The following is a 24,563-nucleotide window of genomic DNA, read 5'->3' as shown; positions in this document are numbered from 1 at the left end:
CCTCTCTGTATCATAGCTACCTGTGTAACGGATGGCTAGATTGAGAGCCAGTTCTGCTGTTCTGGGGACAACCCGAGAGCCTTCCTTTAACGGTAATGCCGGTGTCAGCGGCAAGCCGTGGACTCTGGTTTCCAGGGTGTCTGGGGTCTTCAGGGTCAGCAGGTGTCCTGGGAGATGTTTATAATCACCTCCACGGTTTGGATCCCATAGTGCCTGCAGGTCTTAAGCCGTGTCACAAAACCTTGACAACAAAGACTTACCAGCCGTCTAACATCTCCTTGTTGACTCCTGGGAAAAAAGTCTCCAGGTGGCACATTGTGTGTGTGTGTGTGTGTGTGTGTGTGTGTGTGTGCGCGCGCGCGCGCATGTGGGTTAGGGTGTAGGTGTCGGGGAGATAGGTTATCCAAAGGCGAAGGCCAGAGAGAACTAGCCCCGTGTTAGGAAGGTAACCTATGCACAGCCCAGCTGCTGCGTTCCTTATTGCCTGCTCTCTGTTAGCTCAAAAGAAGACTCAGAGGCTCAGTGTTTAAGACCACTTGTTACTCTTGCAGAGGATCCAGGTTCGATTCCCGGCACCCACATGGTGGCTCACAGCCTTCTGTAACTCCTCTTCTGATGTCTGAAGGCACCAGGCATGCATGGGATGCACAGATATACAAAACACTCATGAACATAAAAACCTGATAAATCAGGGCTGGGGAGATGGCTCAGTGGTGAAGAGCATTCTCTGTCCTTGCAGAGGGCCTGGGTTACATTCCCAGCACCAACATGGTGGCTCACAACCCTATGTAACGCCTATCCCAGGGGATCTGATATCCTCACCTGGCTTCCTTGGTCACGTCAGACACACAGTTAAGTAAAACATTGGTAATGAAATAAAATATTTTTTTTAAAAAAAAAGAAAAGATAAATCTCAAAAAAACAAAACAAAAAAAAAAAAGAAAAAGAAAAAGAAAAGATAAATCTGAAAACAAAACAAAGCAAAAAAGCCGGTCGGTGAGCCCCTGGAGCAAACACGTGACTTGTGCAATAGGACAGTTAAGGTTTCAGAGGTCTCCCCAAAGTTGATGGCACCAAGAGAGTAAGGAGAGGAAGCCACTCTCCATGCCGACCATGACTGAACAGGAATCCGTGTGTCCCCTTACTTTTGGCTTTAGCCCCGCTTCCAACAGAGGCATCGAGAGGCACAGGTCCTGAGTGACGCACACGTGGGATTTCCACAGAGTAACTATAGAGAACGCTGTGTGCCTTCTTTGGCCCCCTTCTTGGCAGCAGGAATTGTCACAGTCAGTGAGACCCAGAGGTGTGGCAGAGCAGACTGCAGTCCCTGAATAGGAGAAGCTTAACCTAAGAGTCAAAGCCATTCTCTGTTTCCTGTCCCCCCCACCGATCCCCAGATATGGGGGAAAGGAGCAGAGGATGTGGCTCGGTTAGTCTAGCACTGAAGTTCAAGGTCATTCTTGCTGCATAATGAATTTGAGGCCAGCCTGGACTATAGGAGGCTCAGGAGAAGGAGCAAGAAACAGCGGGGAGGAAAAGAAGGCGGGGGAGAGAGGACCCATGGAAATTGACATCGAGCCCTTTTAAGATCTGTCTTCTCAGAACTGTGCGTCTGAACCAAATTCGTGCGCATCCCACCCTGACAGCTGCCGGTTCTGAGTCACCGATGAGGTCTGGAGGAAGCACTGAAGAGCTGGGCACAGGGCTGGAAATTCTGTGTGCCTTGGACACGCTCAGCCATAAGCGTAGCTGTGCAGCAGAGTGGTCGTGCGGCCAAGGGAGTGAGACCAGAGGAAGTCCCCTGAACTATGAAAGGGGCCCCCACAGGAAGTACCCATGGCTCGCGTGTGCTGGGCAGGCACTCCGAGCTGAATCAGACTCCCAGTGCTCTTTTTATCGTTCTATTTTGAGATAGAGCCTCACTCAGTTGCCCAGGCTGGCCTTAAACTCACTATGTTACTTAGGCGGGCCCTGAACCTCTTGCTGTCCTGCCTAGGCCTCCTGGTCCCCATCCCTCCCAGAAGACTGTCCCCTTTGCTAGAAGGAAGGAAGGTGGATGGTTTTTGTTGAAATTTTTGCTTCTGTGTGGACCCTCCTCACTTAAAAAATGTCCATGCTGTAGTCCAAGGCGGCCGGCCCACCCTTGTGCTGGTTCCTCCCCTCCAGCCACAACAGGCCAGGACCTGAGAGAGGCTTGGCTCCTGAGTCAGCAGCGAGATCTAAAGTGAGCCTTGGGGCTGAGTGTAGCTCAGTGACACCCTGCTTGGCGGGCGTGCATGAGGTCCTGGATTTACACCGTGAATCTTGTGAGAGCCCAGCAACCCTCCGGTTAGCCCCTAAGGTGCCATGGTAGAGGTAGCCTGAAGGAAGTTTCTACCAGCTCCTGCGGGTCTGTCTCTGTCCTTCCTACAGTGAGGCAGGCTGCTGTGCAGAAACAAACAGAAAGGCCTCTTGCAAATGCTTACAGCCCCTAGAGGAAAGGGGGCGGGTGGGGGGAGGGGAGCTGACCTTTCGGCTCTCACAACCTCTGAGCTGTCATAAAACGAGCTGGCATGGCACTAACAGCCATCATGGAGCTTCATTGTCTTCATCACAGAGGGACATATTCATCACCAGAATCATGTCCGTCCGGTACAGCCCTGGCTGTACAGTCAGACTGCACTCAGGCCCCTCTCTCGGGGATGTCAGGCACAGTCCCTCCCAGCCTGTCTAGACAAGCCACTGGGCACACTGAGGTGGAGGGACAGAGAATTGAAGATGAGTGCAGAAGTCTCCATGGCCTCCCTTCAGATTTGAGCAGTGCTAAGCAGCTGACAGTGCATTTCATTAACAAGGGAAGCTAATGAGAACCCATAAGCCAATGGAGGAAGCGTGCAGAATTCAGGCGCCGGGCTTTCTGTAGTTTTTTTCTTATTTTTCTTCTTTCTTTGTGTGTTTTGAGGCATGGTCTCACTCTATAGCCCTGGCTGGTCTGGACCAAGCTGGCCTTGAAGATGCAGTGTCCCTTGTCTCCGCCTGCCAAGTTCTGACATTCCAGGCATGTGCCACCATGCCCAGCCAGATTCTTAGGTTTAAACTTTAAGTCACTTCCTCTCAGGTCTCTGCCACACACGCACCCCACCCCCAATACACACATTACAATATGCACGGTCTTTCCTGGGTCACCTTTGCCGTGTCCAGTGGTCAGAGAAGACAATACAAATAGAAGACTGGTCTATCTTAGCTGAGAGCGTGCATCCATTGGCTGAGTTCGTTGTAGCAGGTCTCAGAGCATTCTTTGAGCAGTATATGGTGGTACACACCTATAACCCCAGTGCTCAAGAGGACTGAAGATTCATGCCAGCCTGGCCTATATAGTGAGACTCTGCCTCCGGGGGGAAAAGAACTCATGAATGAATGAGATTGTGCGCGTGAGTAAACAGATTAAGAGAGTCAGCCCAAGAGCCCTAGCTTTCACCACGCCCGAGCGATGGGCACAGCACAACCTGCCTGTTGAAGACCACAGCCTCGGGAGAGTCGGACTCTTAAGATGCTCAGAACTCGCTGGAAGCTATAGCGTTCATGGCTAGGCCCTGTTGCAGCTGGAAAAGGATCATTAATGACGGACTTGCTAGAACAGAGGCAGGGCGGGGTGAGGCATACACAGACTGTAGTAGAGACATCAGTGCATGCCTGGGAGAGTTCATTAGCCAATAAGACAGAGTGCATCCTCCTTTCTGACCCAGCTCACCAGTACAGGAGTTTGCCAGAAGCGCCACGAGACTCAGCCACTTGAGGAATCCAGGACTCTCTGGACGCTGACATTCTCAGGCCAGGGCCTCTACAGTGCGGGGGAAGGATGCAGAGGTTTAGGACTCCACCGTGGAAAGACTTTCTCATGTGGACTCCAGGAAGCTGGAAGACTCAAGAGTACACTGCCCTGCTCCGGTGGAGTCGGGATTCCTGTCCTGGTTTCCATGTGTGATGTCACATTCACTAGAGCTTTGGGGTTATATGCACAGTAATTTTTGATAGTCAGTGTGGTTGATCTAATCTTCAGGTCAGCCTGAAGCCCCCTTTTTCCCCTGGGTGGGGGAAAAGGTCTTTGGTCTTCCTAGTATGACTAGTCCTTATATTCAGACTTAGTGTGGCCAGACTTCACCGTCAGACAGAGCTCCGGAAATGAGCTCCATTGCCTGCCTTCCAGCACATGCTTTGACTCACCCCCATATGCAAAGGGGCTGGTAAGGAACTAACCCCACCTTCACAGGAAACTGAGACTCAACAGCACCCCCCCACACACACACTCCTCATCCCTCTGCGGCCTTAGGCCCAGAGTTCAGTCCTGTGCTTTGTCGTAAAGGCAGATTTTTCTCCAGCCTGGTCCAGTGCATACTTCAGATGGAGAACAGAATCTCGGGACTCTGAAACAAACTGGAACCTCCTTGGGAGGGCCTGAATCATAGCAGAGGTTGGATTTTTGTCTGGAGCAGTTATTGAATGTAGCACTTACTTCCATCCCAAGACGAGCTGGCCTTGAGCTGTGCAGGGAACAGATGAGAAGAATGAGTGGGTCCCCGGGAGGTGGGACCTTTTCTAGGGATCCTGCTATTCCTGTGCTGGGTATGGGCCTTTACCGCACTCCACCCGTGTGACATGTTCCATAGAGAGGTTCCACCTTGAACGTAAAGAATTGGATCCTCAGTCAGTCTCCAGCCCCTTCCCCCTCTCTCACACACATACACACACACACACAGACACTTTATCCTCTTAGGACTTCCTGCCTATCTCTGCCCACTGTGGTTGTCACTGGAGGCTTCTAGCCAGTTTGCATAGAGCCCTGTTGATTTCCTCCAGCCAGACGGTGGCAAGCCAGGACCTTCTCTCAATTTTGGATGCAGGGAGTAGCCTCTGTGCCCCATAGGCCAAGTTGCTCCCCGGGTGGGTCTGCATAGGTATTGTACATGTGTGTCTGTCATTCTGCCCCATTAGTGCGTTCCTTCTTGTCCCTTCCCTGGCTGGGGAAGGGCGGCCTGAGCTTCCTCTCCCTTGCTTTGTCAGGAACTGCTACCTGCGACCGACCATGGCTCTGAACTATCCATCACTCTCCACCTGCTGACATTCCCTCACTCAAGCTGGTGCTCTCTTTCTCTCAGCAGTTCTGAGTCGGAGATGGAGGAGGAGGAAGAGGAAGATGAGGAAGATGATCATCTCCCCACCTCTGACCTGGGCGGGGTTCCCTGGAAGGAGGCAGTCAGGATCCACGCCCTTCTGAAGGGGAGGAGTGAAGAGGAGCTGGAAGCCTCCAAGAACTTCGAGCCCGAGGAAGAGGAAGAAGAGGAATATGAAGAAGAGGATGAAGAGTATGAGGAGGAGGAAGAGGAGGAGTCCAGTGAAGGTCAGAACCATCTCCTCTAGCCACATCTCCACAGCACACATACAACACACATATCCGGCCCACAGACATTAGAGTCTGCATGCTGCCCTCAAGACCTGAGGTTTTCTGGCCCTCATTCACCCTGACCTTAGGTAGAACAGAGGCAAGGTACAGTGTCTGGCCGGCTGAACAAAAAAAAGTCCCTTGTGTACATTGCGTCTTTTTAAAATTTTTAATAATTTTTTAACTTATTCACTTTACACCCTGCTCACTGCCCTCCTCCCGGTCACTGCCTTCCACAAACACACACACACACACATTGGTATTTTTAATCTGGAAGTGGAAGGCGGGGCTCATCTGAGGACTATATCCAAATTAAGTTCCTTTTACTTTTTCATTTATCCTTTTCCCCTTTGGCTTCATACAGAACTTTCTAGTAAGACAGAGGAGGTTGGCTCCTTCCACAAGTCTCCCTGGTACACGGTGGCAGGAGGCTGCCATCTTAGGTGCTCACTAGACCAGCACCAGCCACAACAGTCAGTAACCTTTGGGGCCTGAAGTACACTCATTTTAGTTTCCAGCCATTCTGACCACTTGTAAAACTCCTCTTGCCTTGGGCCTGAGATTTCTCTGGCCAGCGCCTGTCTGACTGTGACCTGAAGACACGAGGAATTTGGCTGTGTAAGAATATCACTCTTTTTCCCTGACTGCAGAGGGCCCATGGGTAAGAAGGAGGGAGCCAGGGCTGGTAGAGATCCGGCTCCCCAAGGAGAGCCATGGCCACTTCCAAGGGACACGGAACCAAAGGGGGTGCACACCCTTGTTCTTGCAGCCCCACATCAGAGTTACAGATTAAATTCTAGTCGGCATGGGCACAGAGAATTAGCTCACTGTGGCAGCATTGCTTGTCCCTGGGCTCTGTGGACTTGCTGCCATGGACGGTCCCAGTCTGCTCAGGGTCAGAACCCTTTGTGGTGTTGGCAGCCTCCCCAGAGAGCATCCTCTCCCATCCTCCTGCTCCGACTCCTCCGAAGGCCAGAGTGGACTCTAGGCAGACTCACTGAGTTTCATGAGACAGGAAGAGGGAATGGACTAGAAAGGCTGGCGTTGGCCAGAGCGTGGTTTGTCTGTTGTGTCCTGTCTGCAGTACCATGCTGTCCCAGAGTTCCCATATGCTCAGCCTCACCAGGGTGAGTCCGTGCCCTCCAGAGCTCCCTCGGGGAAACAGAGTTTGTCTGCCCCATGTGATGGTGAATACTTAGCAGCTTTTAGCCCTAACACAACCCTGGGAGAGTTTGCCCACCTTCCCTTCTTGAAGACTTCACTTGCCAATCTGGAAAGTTCCCCGCACACTAAGCCAAGTCCTGGATGTTCCCTTGTCCCCAGCCTGCAGCACATCATTGGGGCTGCAGACCTGGACGCCTGCGTCGACGAATGGCAGGACACACTTGCATGTCGCGGGGATAACTTTGCTCTCTCTTCTCTTTCCTCCCTCCATTCCCTTCTCTACCTGTCCCCCTATGGGATTCTTGGTGCTGTCTGTGGGTGTCTGGCTCCCCCTGCTGTAGAAGGGGAGTACTGCCCCTGGGACAGAGAACTCCTGCAAGGCCAGTGGCTCCAGCATCTCTCAAAGGAAGAAGAAATGGGTACATGTGAAGGTACCCGCTTTGCCTCCTGCCCATCTCCACCCCGGCCCCCCAGCAGCCATCTAAAATATGCCTCCAAGAGCAGGCCCCACGTGGAAGGTCTTTTTCGTAAAGCTGTTCTCAAAGGCTCTGGGCACGCCTGGGCACATGTCCCTGACCCGGCCTCCCTAGACAAAGCGCAGACTAGCATGTGAGTTAGCAGGTCCCCAGAGGACAGAGAACAAGGTTTCTGGAATGTGAGCGCACCTACGTCCCTGTAGCTTTCGCTCTGAGTTCACTTTCTCCAGTTAAACCCCACTGCCTAGCTACCGCTCTTCAGTCGCACCCCAGGGTCTCCGTGCTGCTGATGGCTCCCATTCATACCACACACGTGCACACACACACCACATACATACACAGCATACATACAACACACATACACACCACACACAACACGCATACACACCATGTACCTACACAGCACACCACATACACAACCACACAACACACACAACATAAACACATAGCATGTGTACACATACACAGAACACATGTATATACCACTTTACACCCACACACCACATACATACACAACACACATACAACATAAACACAGCAAACATATAACACATACCACACAATACGCATAACACACACACAACACATACACTTAGCAAATGTACACATACACAGCACACACGTATATACCACATACAACACACACACACATACATACATCACAGAGAGAGAGAGACACATACATACACACATACCACACACACACACATAAACACCACACATACATATCATGCATACACACCTCACACCATACACACACCACACATAAACACATACATACACCACACACAGAGATGCACACATACACACCTCACACCATACACACACCACACATACACATACCCCACAAGTCTGCCAAGTGTTCGAAAAAGGCAGAGCTGTGCTCAAAGAAAAGACTGAACTCTTCCTTCTTTGACTTAGAAGCCAAAGAAAGGAGCAGCCTTTCTCTGTGTGCCTCACCCTCCCGGGTCCTGACACATCTAAGCTGTCAGTGCGTTTGCTGTGATTCGGCCCTTGCTAGCGCCATCTGGGCAGTCTGTCTTTGAGGATGGACTGTGACTCCATATAGATCAGTAAGAGAGTCTGTGGGGCTGACTCTCCACATCATGGTACCGGTTAACCTCCACATCAGAGAATTCACTCTGCTTTTGTGCCGGCTATGCCATGCCACATCTTCATTAGGTTAAATTATAGAGCTGCCCTGGTAGTGACAGGTGAGTCTAGTTAAGGACATCAAGGGGAGGACAGACATACACTCCCAGATGGAAGCTGGCTTCAGGCTGAAGCCACAGAGTCCTTCAGCTCGGTGGCACCTGCTCTTACTGCCTGACTAGCTGCCCTTTCTTCCTCAGTGCCCACACCCACGCTCCGTAGTTACCGGCTGTCCCGCTACCTTAACCCTACTGTGTGGCATGACCCAAGCACTAATGAGAGGGTCCTTCGGGGCAGGGGCTGCATGTGACTTCCACCTGCTCTGGCAGTAAGGGTGAATGCAGGGGGTGCTGCTGGGATTTTCTATAGCTGAGAGGCAGAGCTCATGCCCAGAGGGGTCAGAAGGGCTTCAGATGCAGCCTGGAAGGAAGGGCGGGCTTCACCCACATTAGGGAAGAAGCTTTGGCCTCTCTCCTGCCTGAATACTGGAGGTCCAGACGTCACAGGACAGGTCTCTGCTTCATCTTCTAGCTGCTGTCCCCACCCTCCATGCTGACAATGTTCCCTGCGTCGGAACCCCCGCCACTGTGCCAGCATGCAGCATGTGCTCTCTGGCCAAAGGGCTTTTCCTCCCCAGCAGCATCTTTACTGCAGAGGGTAAAAATGAAAGTTCCGGCAAAGCACACATCTGCCCTGGTTAGTTGTCTGGCTCCTGGCAGAGCTGTGCACCATCTGAGCCTACCTGTGACTGACAGGAAGGGAGCTCATGCTGTGTGCTAAGTAACAGCCATGTCCTGGGCCCTGGAGTGATGGTCCTATAAGGTGAGGGTCATCCACCCTGTTCCACCCTGGGCAGTGTGGGCCTCGGATCCATGAGGGAAAGGAAAAATTCCTTCTGCATTGGGAGGAGGAGTGTGGATTTCACTGTACTAAGAAATGTTTATGCGAAGCTCAAAATGACTAAATCAAACCTAATGAACAGAAGGTGTGTGTGTACGTGCATGTGTGCGTGTGTGCATGTGTTTGTGCATGTGTGTATGTGTGTGTACGTGTATGTGCGTGTATGTGTGTGTACGTGTATGTGTATGTGTGCGTGCATGTGTGTATGTGTGCGTGTCCGTGTGTGTGTGTGTGTGTGTGTGTGTGCGCGCGCGCGCGCGCGCAAACATGCATGTTCTCAATTTTTACCTCTTTCTTATTCACACTGGTCCTGGCAAACACTGTAACTCTTTCGTTTCCTGTGCTGTCTCCTCCCTCCTTCCCTTGACTGTTCGCTGTTCCCTCCTGTCCTTCCTCTCTCCTCCCTTCCGGGGACCTGGCTCCCTAGCCGGGAACAAGAGGCTGCAGCAGATCCTAACCGCAGCGGATCCCTTGACGATCCAGGCTGATGTGCACTGGACACACATCCATGAGAGAGAGGCAGAGGAGAGGATACTCCCACCCTCTGAGTCCTCCACTTCTAGAGGTAACTGCTTGGAGCCCCAGAGTCGGGTGTGTCCTGAGCCCCCATGCCTGGCCCTTCCCATGGCTGCAGAGGCCCTGCCTGCAGGGGGACCACTGTTCATGCCTGTCATTCACGAATGTGTAAAGTTCTCTGAGTTCTGAGGCTCTGTCTCCACTAAGGAAAACCAGGAATGTGAACCCGACTCAGAAGACCTAGGATTTGCTCTCCTGCATTTCTCAGCTGGGCACTCTATCCGTCTTCAGAGTGTGTTGGCAGAGTGGGTGTTGCATGAGTGCATGTGAGGACAAGAGAGGGGAGTGTATTTAGTGTCAAAGGCAGGAGGAGCACACGGTGTGCCTGGCGGTCATCATCTCATGGGCTGTGTCAAGCCCCGGGCAGGGTGGCCTTTGTTTCCCACTAAGGTGCACATGGACTTTATTCAGGCTTCTTTCTTATTTGTTTGTTTAAAACAGGGTCTCACTGTGTAGCCCTGGCTGGCCTAGAACTTGCTGTATAGACCAGGCTGGCCTCCTGAGTACTGGGATTAAAGGTGTGCACTGCCATACCTGGCTTTTTTTTTTTTTTTCTGTATTTCTTTCTTTCTTCCTTTTTTATGTTCTTAGACAAACTCACTAAGCTAGCCAGGCTGACCTTGAACTCAAGCCCCTCCTGCGTCCACCTCCAGAGCAGCAGACCTATCAGATGTACCCGCCATACCCCAGCTCTGACTTCTCCTAGGGAGAAACAATAAAAATAGAGCAAAGCCCATTTAGAGGTGTGGTGGTCGTATGTCATTCTCCTTGACCCCTGTCCTCCATGTAGGGGCTCTTGGTGGCATCACCTCCTCTGGCTGGGGTGATGCCTCCCAGGGCTGCCTGCCCTGTCGGGCTCTGCGGCTCTAGAAGATCACTTCTGGTCATGGGAAGGCTTGGGGTTTTGTGTGATGTTTTATTCCTCTAGGACATCAAGGTGACCCGCAAGATGGGGACATGGGCAACTTAACTTAGCAGCCCTAGCCAGAGCTGCCCTCTTTCAAGTTCTGTCTTTTTTCCTTGTCCCAAATACTTGTCACAGAGGCCAACATCGGAACACACACACACACACACACACACACACACACACTCTATGTCAGTACCACATGGCCGTTTGTGTTATGATGTCTCTGTTCCTCTTCCTCTGTCTGTTTTGAATTTTAGGACAGACTTCAGCTCTCCCTGCTGAGGACTTACCGATGTTTAATTTTGTACTTATCATCTGTTTTAAATTCAGTGACCGGCCTTCCCTCCGTACGCCGCGCAGCAGTGCAGGCCTGGCTGGAGACTGTCTCCGGAGGTAGTCTGGTGATATTTGACACCCCCGACCCCCCCCCCCCAATTCATCATAACCTCTTTCCCTAGGCAGCTCTGCTGGTGCCTTAACTCTAGGACTCGGCTCCTGTCGCTGGTGCATGCGAGGGCAAAGGTAGTGGGTGGGGCTCGTGCATGCTTTGTCAGACAGCCCATCTGTGCATGGACCAGAAGTGCATCCCCCCATCCTCAGGCAGCCTGGAGACCAACAGCCGAGATAGGACGGAGTCCCACCTCTTCACAATTATCCTTAGCCGTTGGTTGTGAACCCCACGGTGAAAGGAAGCTTTTTATGGTGAAGTTTTAAAACCTATAGAAATGAAGTTGGGTAGCGGTGGATGCGGGGTGAAATCAGATAATCGCGTTCCACAAACCTACCAGTGTGTCAGAGGAGCAGTCAAAACTAAGAGAGGTGGTGAGGAGCACTGGGCATTGCTAAGCTGTACAAGATATGGCAGCAAAGCTGGGTCCCCAGACTAAGCTACACAGGCCCCAGACAGCCTGATAAGTCATAGTTGTCCTTACTTGTTTTACTCAATGAGAGACACTTGGAGAAGGATCGTCCTTCCCACTGCAGAATGTCCCGTCCTTGGCTTCTGCCCTCAGTGCTGAATGGTCTGCATCTAACCCCACACCCCCCACAGAGGAGACAGCGTCCACCCTGGTTGGGAGCTGGTGTCCTGGCAGTGACTTCTGGGACCCATAGGGGTGACACTGTGGGTCTTCACCACCTCCACCCCCACCCCACCCCACCCCACCCCCGTTGTCCACCAGCAGCTGAAAGCAGACGTGTGTGTGGTGGGAGAGGGTTCAGTCTGCCTAACGCTGTTATCATCACCCTTCGCGCTAGAGGGAGGAGGGAGGAGGCCGAGGAGGAAGGATGTCCTAGCAGGCAGCTGCAGCAAGCCGTGACTCCCAGCTTCTGCAGCGTGGCGTGTGGCTGCTCCTCACTTGTGTGGCCGCTTCCAATGCAGTGCTCCACCTTAACAAGAGTTCCATCCCTCAGTTCCATCGCTCTAGCTGTGCCTCCGCACACACCCGCTACCGCTGCACAGTAGCTCTCAAGTGTTTGCTTCTTGATATGTGTGATCATCGTTTCTTTCCAGGTATTCCCAGGAGCGTAGAACCCCGCCCCACCCCCACCCTTCTGACTCTACGTCAGATGTTTCTTAGTAGGAAAACTGTGGGAAGGAACAAGAGACCAGGCCCAGGCTGGGCCAGCCTGGGAAACTGAAGAGTGGTCTCCTGTATACTGTTTCCAGCTTTCTTGCCAGAGAGAATGTGGTTACCACCTCAATGGCACAAGGGCCCTCCAGAATGGGCCCGGAATCTGTTTCCAGCAATCTCTTATCCTCCTATATGGCAGAGTATACAAGGATGAACTCACCATCAAAGTACAAAGCTTAATTTTAAAGCTGGCCCCAGGGGTGGTGTTCAGTGGGTGTTTGTGTCCCCAGAGTCACAGTCATACATTCCCTGGTGAATGTCTCCCATGAGTGTCCCAGGAAGATCACTGGAAGGTTTTAGACCGGTGGGAATACTTGAGTCTCTCTCCCTTATCTGTCCTAGCAAATGCCATGAGCATAGCAGAGCACCTTGGCACTGCCCACTCCCTGGATGGCGCTGGTGTCTCAGAAAGAGCCGGTGGTGAGGTTCGGGAGCCCGGAACTTTATCTGGAGTGCAGCTGCTTCTTCCTAAACCCTGGACTGTCTGCAGTCTTCCAGTCTCGTTTGCCATAGTTCTCTAGTTTCCGCTTTGAAACAGTTCATCTGGGCATGGTGGCACACGCCTCTCATCAGGAGGCAGAGGCAGTCGGATCTCTGAGTTCAAGGCCATCCTGGTCTGCACGCAGCCACTTCCCAGCCAGCCAGAACTACACAGTGAGACCCTGTCTTTAAAAGACAAAAATAAATACATAAATAAAAGTCCTTCACAGATTTGAACTATCATCATCTAATGAATTGTAAAAGTAAGTGTACAAAAAAAATGTATAGGGTAGGGAATTAAAGAAATTAAACTCACAGAACTGCCTCCTCCCATGTCAAGAAATATAGCATTCCCAGAATCTTCAGGGTGCTGCCTCCTAGTCACAGCCCCCCACCCCCACCCCAGCATCACCCCCCTGAGGGAGACTCTTTTTCTAGTTTTGTCACCACCTGGGCTCAGTGGTCTATGCTGACTTGGCTCCTCCCACTCTCAGCTCAGCGTTGATACCCTGGTCCCTGGAGCTCAGAGCTATCACCCTCAGACTCACAGCATCCTAGGCAGAGCCTCTGTCCTCCCTGTTCTGCCTCAGCCATCAGTAGATCCTCTGCTAACACAGGCGAGGGCCAGGTGGGGGACAAACTAAGGGGCTGTCTGTCAGGGCAGACGAAATAGGAAGAGTGCCTTGCTTTGTTTTGCAGCCCCAAAGAGCAATTCTTGAGCCCAGAAAGGGAACTGTTTGTTTATTTGTTTGTTTTGGCTTTTTTCTTTTTTTTTTTTTTTAAAGATTTATTTATTTATTATATGTAAGTACATTGTAGCTGTCTTCAGACACTCCAGAAGAGGGCGTCAGATCTTGTTACGGATGGTTGTGAGCCACCATGTGGTTGTTGGGATTTGAACTCTGCACCTTTGGAAGAGCACTTGGGTGCTCTTACCCACTGAGCCATCTCACCAGCCCCTGTTTTGGCTTTTTTCAAGACAGGGTTTCTCTGTGTACCCCTGGCTATCATTGAACTTGCTTTTGTAGACCAGGCTGGCCTCGAACTCAGAGACCCACCTGCCTCTCCCTCTTCTGTGCTGGAATTAAAGATGTGGGCCAGCCCACCTGGCAGAAAGGGAACTTTGCATACCCCCTCTGGTCCACCACCTCCCCCCCACCCCGCTTTAATGAACTCCAGAAAAGCATCGGCCTCCACATGTGCCAATGCAGGTTAACAGCAGAGCCCGGTGTGAGTCATTTGACCCTTAGGCCTGCGTCTTGTCACCCAAAAGTGGACATGAGGAACAGGGCCCACTGGCTGCTTCAAAATGAAGGACTGCCTCATGGCACATTAGTGGCCAGCACTGGGCCTGTTGTGTGGGCACCGTTAGAAGTGACGGTGATAGCCTCACAGCTTCCCTTGATTATGACTGACTTAAGGATCTCACAGCAGCAGCCTCTGGGGAAACTGTGATGTCTCCAGGCCAGAAGCCCCTCTCCTGCTTCTACTTGGCCCCCTTAGAGTGGACTCAAGGCTATGCCACCCACACTGCTTATAGAGTGCGCTCCATGTTATCAGGGTCCTCCTCCCTCCCCATGGCCTATGCATTACTATCTTCTTGTGCCCTGCATAGGCATTTGTCTGTCTGTCCCTTTCCTCTTGTCCTTGAATGTCTCTGCTTTACAGCTCCTCTAGATGAGGATGACCTAGAAGAGGACGCGGACTCCGAGCCAGCAGAGACTGAAGGGGAAGCTGCAGAGGATGGGGACCCTGGAGACACTGGTGCCGAACTGGATGGTATGGAGCCCAACCTCCCTTCCCCGCCTCTGTGACAGATGGGACCAGAGTGGGTGGGACTCACAAAAGATACCTTACAGTGAAAGTTTAGGGAGGAGGCTGTGGGGAGAGGGAGACTCTGAGACTAGTCAAAGAAAAGGGAAGATAAGTCCTCAGGCACCCCCCCGCCAAGGGGTTTTTTGATTTTGTTTTTCTGTCGAAGCGTTAGGTCATGGTCACTGCATGTAAAAAGCAGACAGATGGGGTGGGGAGGATGCGCAGTGTCATGTCTGATGCACAAGCAGGGCTGCCTGAGTTCAGCTGCCTGACTCCCTTGTAAAAGCCAGGTGTGGAAGAGGGTGGAGACAGGGTGACCTCAGGGGCTCACAGCCAGCCAGTCAAGCCGGAAGGCCAGCTCCAGGTTCAGTTCGACTTAAGTGAAGAACAATATAAAGCAGTTAGTGTCAGCCTCTGGCTGTCGCGCATATGAGGACACACATTATACACACATGCATCACACACACCCCAAACACAACAAACAGGTGAGGACACACATACACACACACACACACACACCAACCATACACACCCCAAACACACAACAAACAGATAAGTACACACACCATACACATAAACATTATACCTATACATACATCATACTTACCCCAAACACAAAAAACAGATGAGGACACACACAGACAGACACACACCATACACACACATACACCATACACCACATACCATGCACCACACACATACCATACACACACATTCCAAGCACACAACAAAAGGAAAAGCACCACAGGTTTCTGCAAACTTCACACTCATAAGGCAAAATGCTTTGCGTCGAATCTGGCCTGGTAAGTGACTTGGTTTGCGGGGACTGCCGAGCCTAGTTTAGACCTCATGCCACAGTGAGTCGCCCCATCAAGCATCTCTCTAAGGAAACAAGACACAGAAAAGGAGTGCATCTAGGGCCCGAGTGTGTAAAGCTTTGTATCTTTCCTTCATCCTCCAGATCAGCACTGGTCTGATGACGTCCCTTCTGATGCTGAAGCAGAGCATCGCTTACAGAGCCAGGCCAAGGTGAAAACAGAGCTGGAGCGGAGTGTGTCGGAAAACGAGGAAGAGAAGCCATCCGATATGCCAAAGCAAGAGGAGAAAGGTAGGGGGCAGGGGGAATGACTTCCAGAGTGCCAGAGACCGCAGGGGTATGCTTGTAATACCAGAGGAAGCCTTCAAAGTAGAGCCCATGGTGCCCAGCAGTAGCCCCACCTGTCCCTGTCCTTGTCCTTGCCTGTCTAGGGCCACAGATCTCTGCAAACAGCCTCAGACACTAGTACCTCTCCTTGGGTTGTTGAGGATCGTGGGAACACCGAGAGCACTTCACAGAGCTTGAGACCCAGATCATAGCTGCCACGCCTAGCAACCAGGGTGCCACTGCAGGTGCACCCAGGGATGGGCAGTCAACTTGAATTTTGTTCTAGGGCAGACCCAGAAACACAATGCATGTTAGCCTATCTGAGCCCCTGCTCTCCTGCCTCCGCAAGGGGCTGGCTGGAGTGTGAGACCCCCATTGAGCTGACTGAGCCCTACTATGTAGAGTGGAAGGGACCTCATTCCCCTTATAAAGCCCTGTGTCCCTCCTTCCAGGTCCTTCCCAAGTCTCCAGCCCTAGCTGGCTACCTGAGAAACAAGTTGTTCCCTTCTCCCCAGCCCGAAGCCCTGGGGCCGAGGTGAGTAGGACTGGGGGGGGGGGGGCTGTCCATGGGACCTTAGGACCTTGAAGAAACTCCATCTTAGGACTTGTGATGTAAGCTCCACAGAGAGAGGAGATACAGCCCTCTCACCACCTCTTTTTGTGAAATTCTAAAAAACGTATCTTGTGCTAGGTAAGGCCACTGAGGGAGTGCAGGCTCCAGCTGATGCATCTGTAGGTTTACAGCAGGCATCGTTTTTCCTTTGGTAAAATAAACATGTAACTACTTAAATGAAAAGCATACCTCCAAATCCCCAGCAGTGTGTGACACTTTAGAGAATGGCCCACGTCGGGCTAACGTCTGAGGTCCTTATTCTGGGAAGTACTATGTGCAGGGGAGACCAGGACGGAGTCCAAACCCAGGCCTTGGTCTCTGAGGCTCCAGGAAACAGGGCACAGTCCAACTGTTAAGCTGAGAAGAACCAGGGTGGGTGTTATCAGTGTCTGTGGACATGGCCATAATTGCTCAGAGGGGCAGTGCAACTGGAGAGCAGACCGCGCTAAGCCATGGCTTTAAGTCCTCTCATAGCATTAGCTCCCATGTTAGTGCCTCATGGAACCCCAGGGCTCTAGTTATTGTGGGTTAGGATGAAAGCCACATTCTTTAGTGCCCTTGGCCAATGTTCATGTGAGTAGACCAAGAAGCACGGATGTGTGTGAGATAAACCAACCCTGAACACTCAGGCTGTCCAAGCTAAACAGAGAGGTTTTAAACAGTTAACAAGTAGAGCAGAAAATGAGGAAGCGTCTCCTGCAGGAAGCTCCTGAGGAAGCTCTGAGTGACAGCCAATGGATGGAGAGGATTTTATTTCAATAAATGCTGGCCCTTTGAGAAAGCCCAGGTGGGAAGGCGCTGGTTTCTCAAACCCTTGTCTCTGAGCCTCTATCTTCTTCCTGTGCAGGAGGCCAAACCCCCACTTGCCACCAAGGTAAAGTCCCCCGAGGAGCCACTTTTCCCCGAGCCTCTGCTCCTCAGAGAAAAGCCCAAAGCTGAAGCCCCTGAAGAACAGAAATCTGTGCTCTCACCCATCCGGTCGCAGCCTGTGGCCCTGCCGGAAGCCAGGTCACCTACCTCACCCACCAGCTTACAGCCAGAGTCTCTGCTGGCCCCTCCCACTCCTCCCACACCTCCCCCTACCCAGCTCCCCATCTGTTCCCAACCTCAGCCCTCCTCGGATGCCTCCATCCCATCGCCCACCAAGTCCCCCATACGCTTCCAGCCAGTTCCAGCCAAAACATCCACACCCCTCACCCCACTCCCTGTGAAGAGCCAGGGAGACCCCAAAGACAGACTGAGCGGCTCCCTGGCCGGGGAGGAGGCCCTGAAGCGGAGTGATCTGGTAGAAGAATTTTGGATGAAGAGTGCGGAGATCCGCCGCAGCCTGGGCCTTACTCCCGTGGACCGGAACAAGGGGTCAGAGCCCAGCCTCCCTTCCCCTGCCTTGAAGCCAATATCCCTAAAGTCCTACTCAGTTGACAAGTCACCTCAGGATGAGGGTCTCTGCCTTCTGAAACCTCCGTCGGTTCCTAAAAGGTTGGGCCTGCCAAAGTCAGCCGGTGACCAGCCCCCACTGCTGACCCCAAAGTCGCCCTCCGACAAGGAGCTGAGGAGCAGCCAGGAGGAGCGAAGGGACCTGTCCAGCAGCTCAGGCCTCGGCCTCCATGGCAGCTCCTCCAACATGAAGACCTTGGGCAGCCAGAGCTTCAACACCTCAGACTCCACCATGCTCACGCCACCTTCCAGCCCACCCCCACCCCCACCCCCCAACGAGGAGCCTGCAACCCTTCGAAGGAAACCCCAGCAGACTTTGGAGCGCAGGGAGGCCTCAGTTATCCCCCCTCCCACCCCTGCCTCATTCATGCGGCCCCCACGGGAGCCGGCCCAGCCCCCCAGGGAGGAGGTTCGGAAGTCCTTCGTGGAGAGCGTGGACGAGATCCCCTTTGCTGACGATGTGGAGGACACTTACGATGACAAGACCGAGGACTCCAGTCTGCAGGAGAAGTTCTTCACACCCCCTTCCTGCTGGTCCCGCTCAGAGAAGCTCCAGGCCAAGGAGAATGGACGACTCCCACCCCTGGAGCACGAGGTGCCACCACAGAAAAGGGGGCTGCCCCTGGTCTCCGCCGAAGCCAAAGAGCTGGCCGAGGAGCGCATGCGCGCCCGGGAGAAGTCTGTGAAGAGCCAGGTACTGCGAGATGCCATGGCCAAACAGCTGAGCCGGATGCAGGCCATGGAGATGGTGACCTCCAGGTCCCGCACGGCATCATCGCAGGGCAAGGAAGTAGGGTCGGAGTCCACCAGGCACCCAAGCCTCCGAGGCTCCCAGGAGCCCACCCTGAAGCATGAAGCTACCAGCGAAGAGATCCTCTCCCCTCCGTCTGACTCAGGAGGCCCCGATGGCTCCGTCACCTCATCTGAGGGCTCCAGTGGAAAGAGCAAAAAGAGGTCGTCGCTCTTCTCTCCCCGCAGAAACAAGAAAGAGAAGAAAACCAAAGGGGAAGTCCGGCCTCCTGAGAAACCCAGCCCAGGCCTCCCAGAAGATGTGGCAGCCAAGCCCAAGTCCCTGTGGAAATCTGTCTTCTCTGGGTACAAGAAGGACAAGAAGAAAAAGAGCGATGAGAAATCATGTTCCAGCACGCCGTCCAGTGGTGCCACAGTGGACTCCGGCCAGCGCAGGGCGTCTCCAATGGTGAGAGCAGGTAAGCATGGCCAAAGGATGCTCACAGCACAGGTGTGAGGAGTGCCTCCCTGGACATTCAGCCCAAAGATCCACTTTCCTGGGCTGCTCCCACAGGGGTTCTTAGGAGAGGGAATAAGCCACATGCACCTCAGCCTGATCCGCTGCATGGACCGAGGCAGATACTAACTTGAAACCCAGGAGGGTGGATTCCCGTTGGTAACCTTCCCTGAATCACATGTCCCCATACATGGGCCTGATTTTGAGTGGAGCAGAGAGTCCTGCCAAGGGGTCTTGAGCAGGTGTCTAGAGTATCATTTATTTGGTGTTGGGCCCATCACCTTTGGAGGATCTCTTAGAGACCCACCCATGGCTGACTACCTGCAATGTGGGTTCACGGGGTACAGGCTGCCATCTTTACCTGGTTTTCCTTCACCCAACAGAGCTGCAGCTCCGGCGCCAGCTGAGTTTCTCAGAGGACTCAGACCTGTCCAGCGATGACATCCTTGAGAGGTCTTCCCAGAAGTCCAAGCGAGAGGTGGGTGGGCCCAGTCCCCGATGGGCTTCAGAGAGAGGGTGGTGAAGCATCAATTCATTCTCTGATAGAAGAGCAGGCTGTGAACGGCAGTCTGAAGCCAGGGTGGAGAGCCAGTGTTCTCTCTGGCCTCGAAGCAGGCAGACTTTGGAGTGCTGTGCCAGCCCACAGTCAACAGCAAAAACCACAGAGAGGTCTCTCTGGCCTTTGAAATCAGCAGCTGGGGGTACTGCCTCCGTCTGAAGAAGCCAGGGTATGCTGTCAGTAAGCAGCCTGCCCTGAGCATTTACACCATGAGCAGTCTGTCAGGGCCAATGGGAGAAAAGCTGAGGTACTTCTTGGAGCCATGCAAGTATGGTTAAGGCACTAGGCATGAAGGGGAGGTAGGCCAGGCGGCTCTATCAGGAGTAGGCCTGGTGATGCTCATTCTCTGGCAGTTTGTTAAGTAGAACTTTAAGAATTGACCTACTAATTAATCATAAGCAGCATTAATCAGAAGTTTTGTGTATGGGTTATCCACTGGGGCATGGGCAATCTCCCAAGGACCAACCCCATCATGTACCTTTTCAACATGGCTTCTCAAGGCTTGGCCTTAAGTCATCCCCTTGGCCAACAGCCCCAAACCGTAAACCAACCAGGGCAGGCTGTGGTAGCTCTGCACCTCATGTGTGTGTTCGCTAAGGTGATGTCTTCCTGTTGCAGCCCCATCCTCCAGCCTGACTCAGTTCCTCTTTTAATGACTCAACAGACTAGAAAAAGTCAGTTCATTCTTATCTTGTTCTCCATTCATCTGTCTTGTCTCCCTGTGGGCATGATGATAACTCTTTATCTGCTGTCTTAGTCGCCAAAAACCACAGACCTCTCCTCCTCCATTGCCTGCACCCAGGCCTCATTTGTCTCATCAGGAGTCCGAGTGTAGGACTGGAACCGTGTGCTCTTTATGGGGACTCAGTCCACTGTGTTGCTACTGGGTGTGCCTGCTGAGGTCTTCCAGGCAGTTACATTGGCACAAAGGTGGGGCATGTGCATGCACATGAGGTTCAAAGCCCATCCCTATACTGGGCTCAGGTACCGTCTTGGGAAGCCTGGAGGAGCCCAAGCAAAGGATCGTGTGGCCCAAAGTTCCCTTTGCTTCCATGGTGAGTGTGCTCATGTGGAGACAGTTTACATCAATCACAGTGGTCAAATCTTCTATCTCTGCCATTGTGGTCAAGTCACACTGCTTCTCCATGAGGTAATGAAACATCTTGCCACGGTGGAGAGTGCCAGGTGCTCCCAGTTGGCTATGCAGGATCCATCATGCTGGTATAACCACCCAGTGACCACAGGCATGAAGAGCAGAGGAACTCATTTCCTAGCAGTGTGAACAAGCCAGTCACAGATTCCTAGAACAGCAAGACCTTGGATGCCTAGTGTCCCGGGTATATTCCACAGGGTCAGAATCATTCCTCGGTGATCACATAGGGAATGCTGAGGACCAGAGGCAGTGGCAAACATGCCTCTTAGGATGGCATTGTATCTCACTGAACAAGGGCAGGGCAGGGTATGAAAATATGGAACCTACTGGGCATGGTGACTCCTTGCAACCCTAACACTCCAGAGGCGGAGGCAGGATTGCACAAGTTCAAGGCCAGCCTGGGCTACCTGGTGAGTTTTGGGCATACATACAAGCAAGATCCTGTCTCAAAAAAACAAAAGGTAGGAGAAGGGAGCAAACATGGAGCCTCAGTGGGGGACAGACCGGGGCAAAGCATCCACAAAACTGTAGAGAATGGTTCGCAACCTCTGTGACAGTTAATGGTGAATGGCAAGCATAATGCGTATTTTTTAAATGCCATCATCAAATCGATGTCAAGTTGCTAGCAGGTGACACTCCTGTGGTTGTTGGGAAGATGTGTCTCTTCTGTGGAGGAGGAAATCCATGCCAAAGCTTCTAGAGACTAGGTCTCTGATGTCTAAACAACTCAGTGAAAGAAGGCGCTGTGTAAAGACTGTGCCCTCAGGCTCACCACAGTACCATCTGAGAACCGAGGTAAAGGGTGCTCTCGCACCGCTGGCTTCCTCCTTCAATGTTGCTGGGTTTGAAACCTGTCAGAATTAGACGGATCAGGAGCAAGGGGCCCACATTTGCCACTTGCTTGTCTTCAGCATTCCCTGTGACCACAAGGAGTCTCCCTGTCTCTGTGGAGTGCATTTGCTATATAAGATCTCCACGGTCTTGCTGTTTTAGGAATCTAAGCTTTGGCTTGCCTGGAGAAGGAAGCCTCTGGCCGCAGTGTGATATAGGAGGAAGCCAGGCCTCTTCCTGTTTCACAGACCCAAGGCCTGAGTCAGCACTTGAGAAACAAGTGCCTTGCTTTAGTTTCCATAGTGACACGTGCACACTGAAAACCAAAACCTTGATTTTACTCAAATGTTTATTATACAAAAACAAATTATTCAGGGGTTATATGTTTCCATTCATATGTGTGCAAGCACATGCATGTGACGGGTGTGAGAAGCTAAAGAGAACAACCTTGAATGTCACTCCTCGTGTTATCTGTCCACCTTCTATGTATGTGTGTATGGCAAAGAGTTCACCATGTAAGCTAAACTGGCTGTCTGGACAGCAAATCTTGGGTCAGGATCCACCTGTTTCCACCTCCTCCCTAGCTGTAAGATTACAGGTACATCCCACCAAGCCTGGCTTTTTATTCGGGGTTTATAGCTCATACTCAAGTCTTCATGCTTGCAAAACATGTATTTTACGAACAGGTTTATCTCCCCAGCCCAATCCAGGATTTCCTAGCCATCTAAAGCCCTGCCAACAAGAAGTAACTTTCTTTTGCTTCCATCTGGCTCTTATGAGCAGCCTGCCCAACCACCTTCGCCACTGAGGCCCACTGGGGTCTGCCCTGCCCTCTATGAGCCCCTTATCCTGCTTGGTAGCCCTGACACAGCTCCATTGCCAGTGAGCCATGCTCTTGACCCTACTTTCCCAGGTAACCCAAAGTGTGTCATGCTTGTCTTCCCTGTCACTGCCACTGCCAGGTTGGTACCAGTCCCAGCAGGGAGTGCATTAATAAGGGGCTACTGTGGATCCCTTGCAGACAGGTGTCGGCATGGCTCTCGAAGTGTATCTGTGTAGGACCCTGGGGACCACATCTGTACTTTACCTTTTGAAACTGGCCCGTTCTGCATGATGACTTCACTCACAGTCGGCTACACAGGGGAGAGGAACTGAGCAGTCATGCTGCCCGTGCTCAGAGCTAAAAGCAAGTGTGTGCCCAGCTAGCATGCATGTGGTATCCTGTGTGGATCCCCCCAGTGTGCCGCCCTTAGCGTCCCCCTGTCCTGGGTGCCACCAGATTCCGATTGCCTGCATCCACAGGGACCTTTAGGCACTTTATGTGACCCATGAGAAGACCACAAAAGCAAAGGAAACTGGCCAAGGCTTTGAGCCACCCTGGTCAGTGTGTGAATTGAAGAGGTTTCCATGGTTACCTGAACACTGGTACTCCCTCTAAATCATGGGGATTTGTGCTGGTTTGGTTCCCTTCACTGGGTCTAGTTCTGAAAAAGCAGGTTTGCCCAGTCTCAGGACAACCAGGTGTCACACTGAAGCCATGTGGTCCCGCTCAGGAGCACCGCCAGGTTTGAGAACCTGTCAGCAGAGTGAGAGTCAGTAGCCATTTCCCCGCTTCCAGCTTCCATTCCACGCTAAGTGTTCAGTGGCAGGAACGGAAAGGAAAGACGGGGATACCGTGGCTGAGGAGGGCTAAGTCACCACACGTTTCGACAAACTGGGATACAACAAGAAACAGACACAAAGGGGACCAGGGTATACTGTTGTGCGAATAGAAAAGTCAACCCCAACTCCGACGATGGAGTTCGCTGTGACTCATCGGCCAGCGTGTGTAGTCTTGTGTGGCATTGTGGGAAGCGATCATGTGATTGTCTGGTGTTTGTTTTAAACCTCTAACTGATTTTGTTCCGTTTCTGTATTCTGTTTTCATTTTTTTTTAATCATCATTATCATTACTGCTCTGTTTTGTTTTCCGTTGCCATCCCCTTAAAAGTCGATTTATGTACCACACGCCTTGGCATTCAGGAGAGCCTGTTCATCAAAGGTAGTGTCTCATCCCGCTGGCTGGCCCCCCTTGCATGCCTGTCTGTGATTAACCACTTGGACAGCTCTGCTGGGCCTGCAGCCGCGTCCTCACTAACTGTCATACGTGCATGCAGCTGTCACGGTAGAACCTTCTTTAGTTGTGTCACAGAAAGAGGAGGAGACAGTCACTCTCCCGTTGGCCGGAGTGCATGTCATCATGGGTGAGGGCAGAGCTGCCCTTGTGGGTCTGGGTAGCCCAGCAAGGGATGGTCATCAGCCTCCACTCTAGACCATTAGGGCACTGGGACACCGGAACAATCCTAGAGACCACCTTCTGCCTGTTCACCTGACCTTGGATCATTTGAGCTCCTTGAGGAAACGCGCGTTTCTCAGTGGCTACCCAGTGTCTGTCCAGTCACTGATTGCTTGGGAGTGTATCGGAGGCCCATGTGTACAGGTGGCTGGGACATCCACCAGTGTTTCCACCAAGCTCACAGGCGCCATCTCAACTCCCCCACCATGTCACTTTGACCCTCCTTCTCCGTGGCAACCGTTGCCTCTGCTGACGCTGGCAGTCACCACCACCGTTTGTTTCTCAGCCTGCGTTAGACTGGATTCATTGAGATTTACAATGGAGGCACCCGTGCCTTGTCTCCTTTAGATGGTAGCTACTAAGGTCCTTATGAACCCCATTCACCTGAAGAAAGTGATCCCAAACATGGGGAGGGAAGAGACCCCTCACTTTCCAAACCTTCCCCCCATCTTAGAAATAAGAGGCCTAGAGAAACGTGTTACTGAGTTGTATTTTTTTATAATCACCATAGTACCTTAAGAAAATCACAGAAAATGCTTATATGGCCACGATGGTCTCAATGCCAAAGGAGTTCCTGCATGTCTGTGGTTCATCTCCCAACATGCAGCCTCCATTAAGCCTCTTGCTACCGCCACAGAGATAAAATGCCTCACATTGGGGTCTGTGTGACACAGCTGTGCCCTGTGGTATTTAAGACTTCAGCAGGGACAATTACGGTGAAG

At 52.2% G+C, this 24,563-nt stretch overlaps 1 protein-coding gene across 12 annotated transcripts in view; it reads left to right on the top strand.

Moving 5' to 3' along the window:
* The window catches only part of Mical3 (microtubule associated monooxygenase, calponin and LIM domain containing 3), a 176,660-nt gene that overhangs the window by 131,122 nt on the left and 20,975 nt on the right, over positions 1-24,563 (top strand). For 5 of the 12 annotated variants that reach the window (XM_029534850.1, XM_029534846.1, XM_029534841.1 and 2 more), the window contains 10 exons: positions 5,136-5,377; positions 6,925-7,014; positions 9,539-9,676; positions 10,925-10,987; positions 14,377-14,487; positions 15,485-15,631; positions 16,120-16,202; positions 17,128-18,925; positions 19,347-19,441; positions 23,497-23,547. In XM_029534850.1, coding sequence (XP_029390710.1) covers positions 5,136-5,377; positions 6,925-7,014; positions 9,539-9,676; positions 10,925-10,987; positions 14,377-14,487; positions 15,485-15,631; positions 16,120-16,202; positions 17,128-18,925; positions 19,347-19,441; positions 23,497-23,547 — 2,818 coding nt within the window. Of the gene's footprint in view, positions 1-5,135; positions 5,378-6,924; positions 7,193-9,538; positions 9,677-10,924; positions 10,988-14,376; positions 14,488-15,484; positions 15,632-16,119; positions 16,203-17,127; positions 18,926-19,346; positions 19,442-23,496; positions 23,548-24,563 lie in introns of those variants that run through there. The other 7 variants (XM_029534848.1, XM_029534845.1, XM_029534843.1 and 4 more) reach the window with 6 other exon arrangements.

This window comes from Mus pahari, chromosome 2 (genome assembly GCF_900095145.1).
Source record: "Mus pahari chromosome 2, PAHARI_EIJ_v1.1, whole genome shotgun sequence".
NCBI classification, from domain to species: domain Eukaryota; kingdom Metazoa; phylum Chordata; class Mammalia; order Rodentia; family Muridae; genus Mus; species Mus pahari.
The sequence above is the reverse complement of the archived record's forward strand: the minus strand, read 5'-3'. Positions and strand labels throughout refer to the sequence as shown.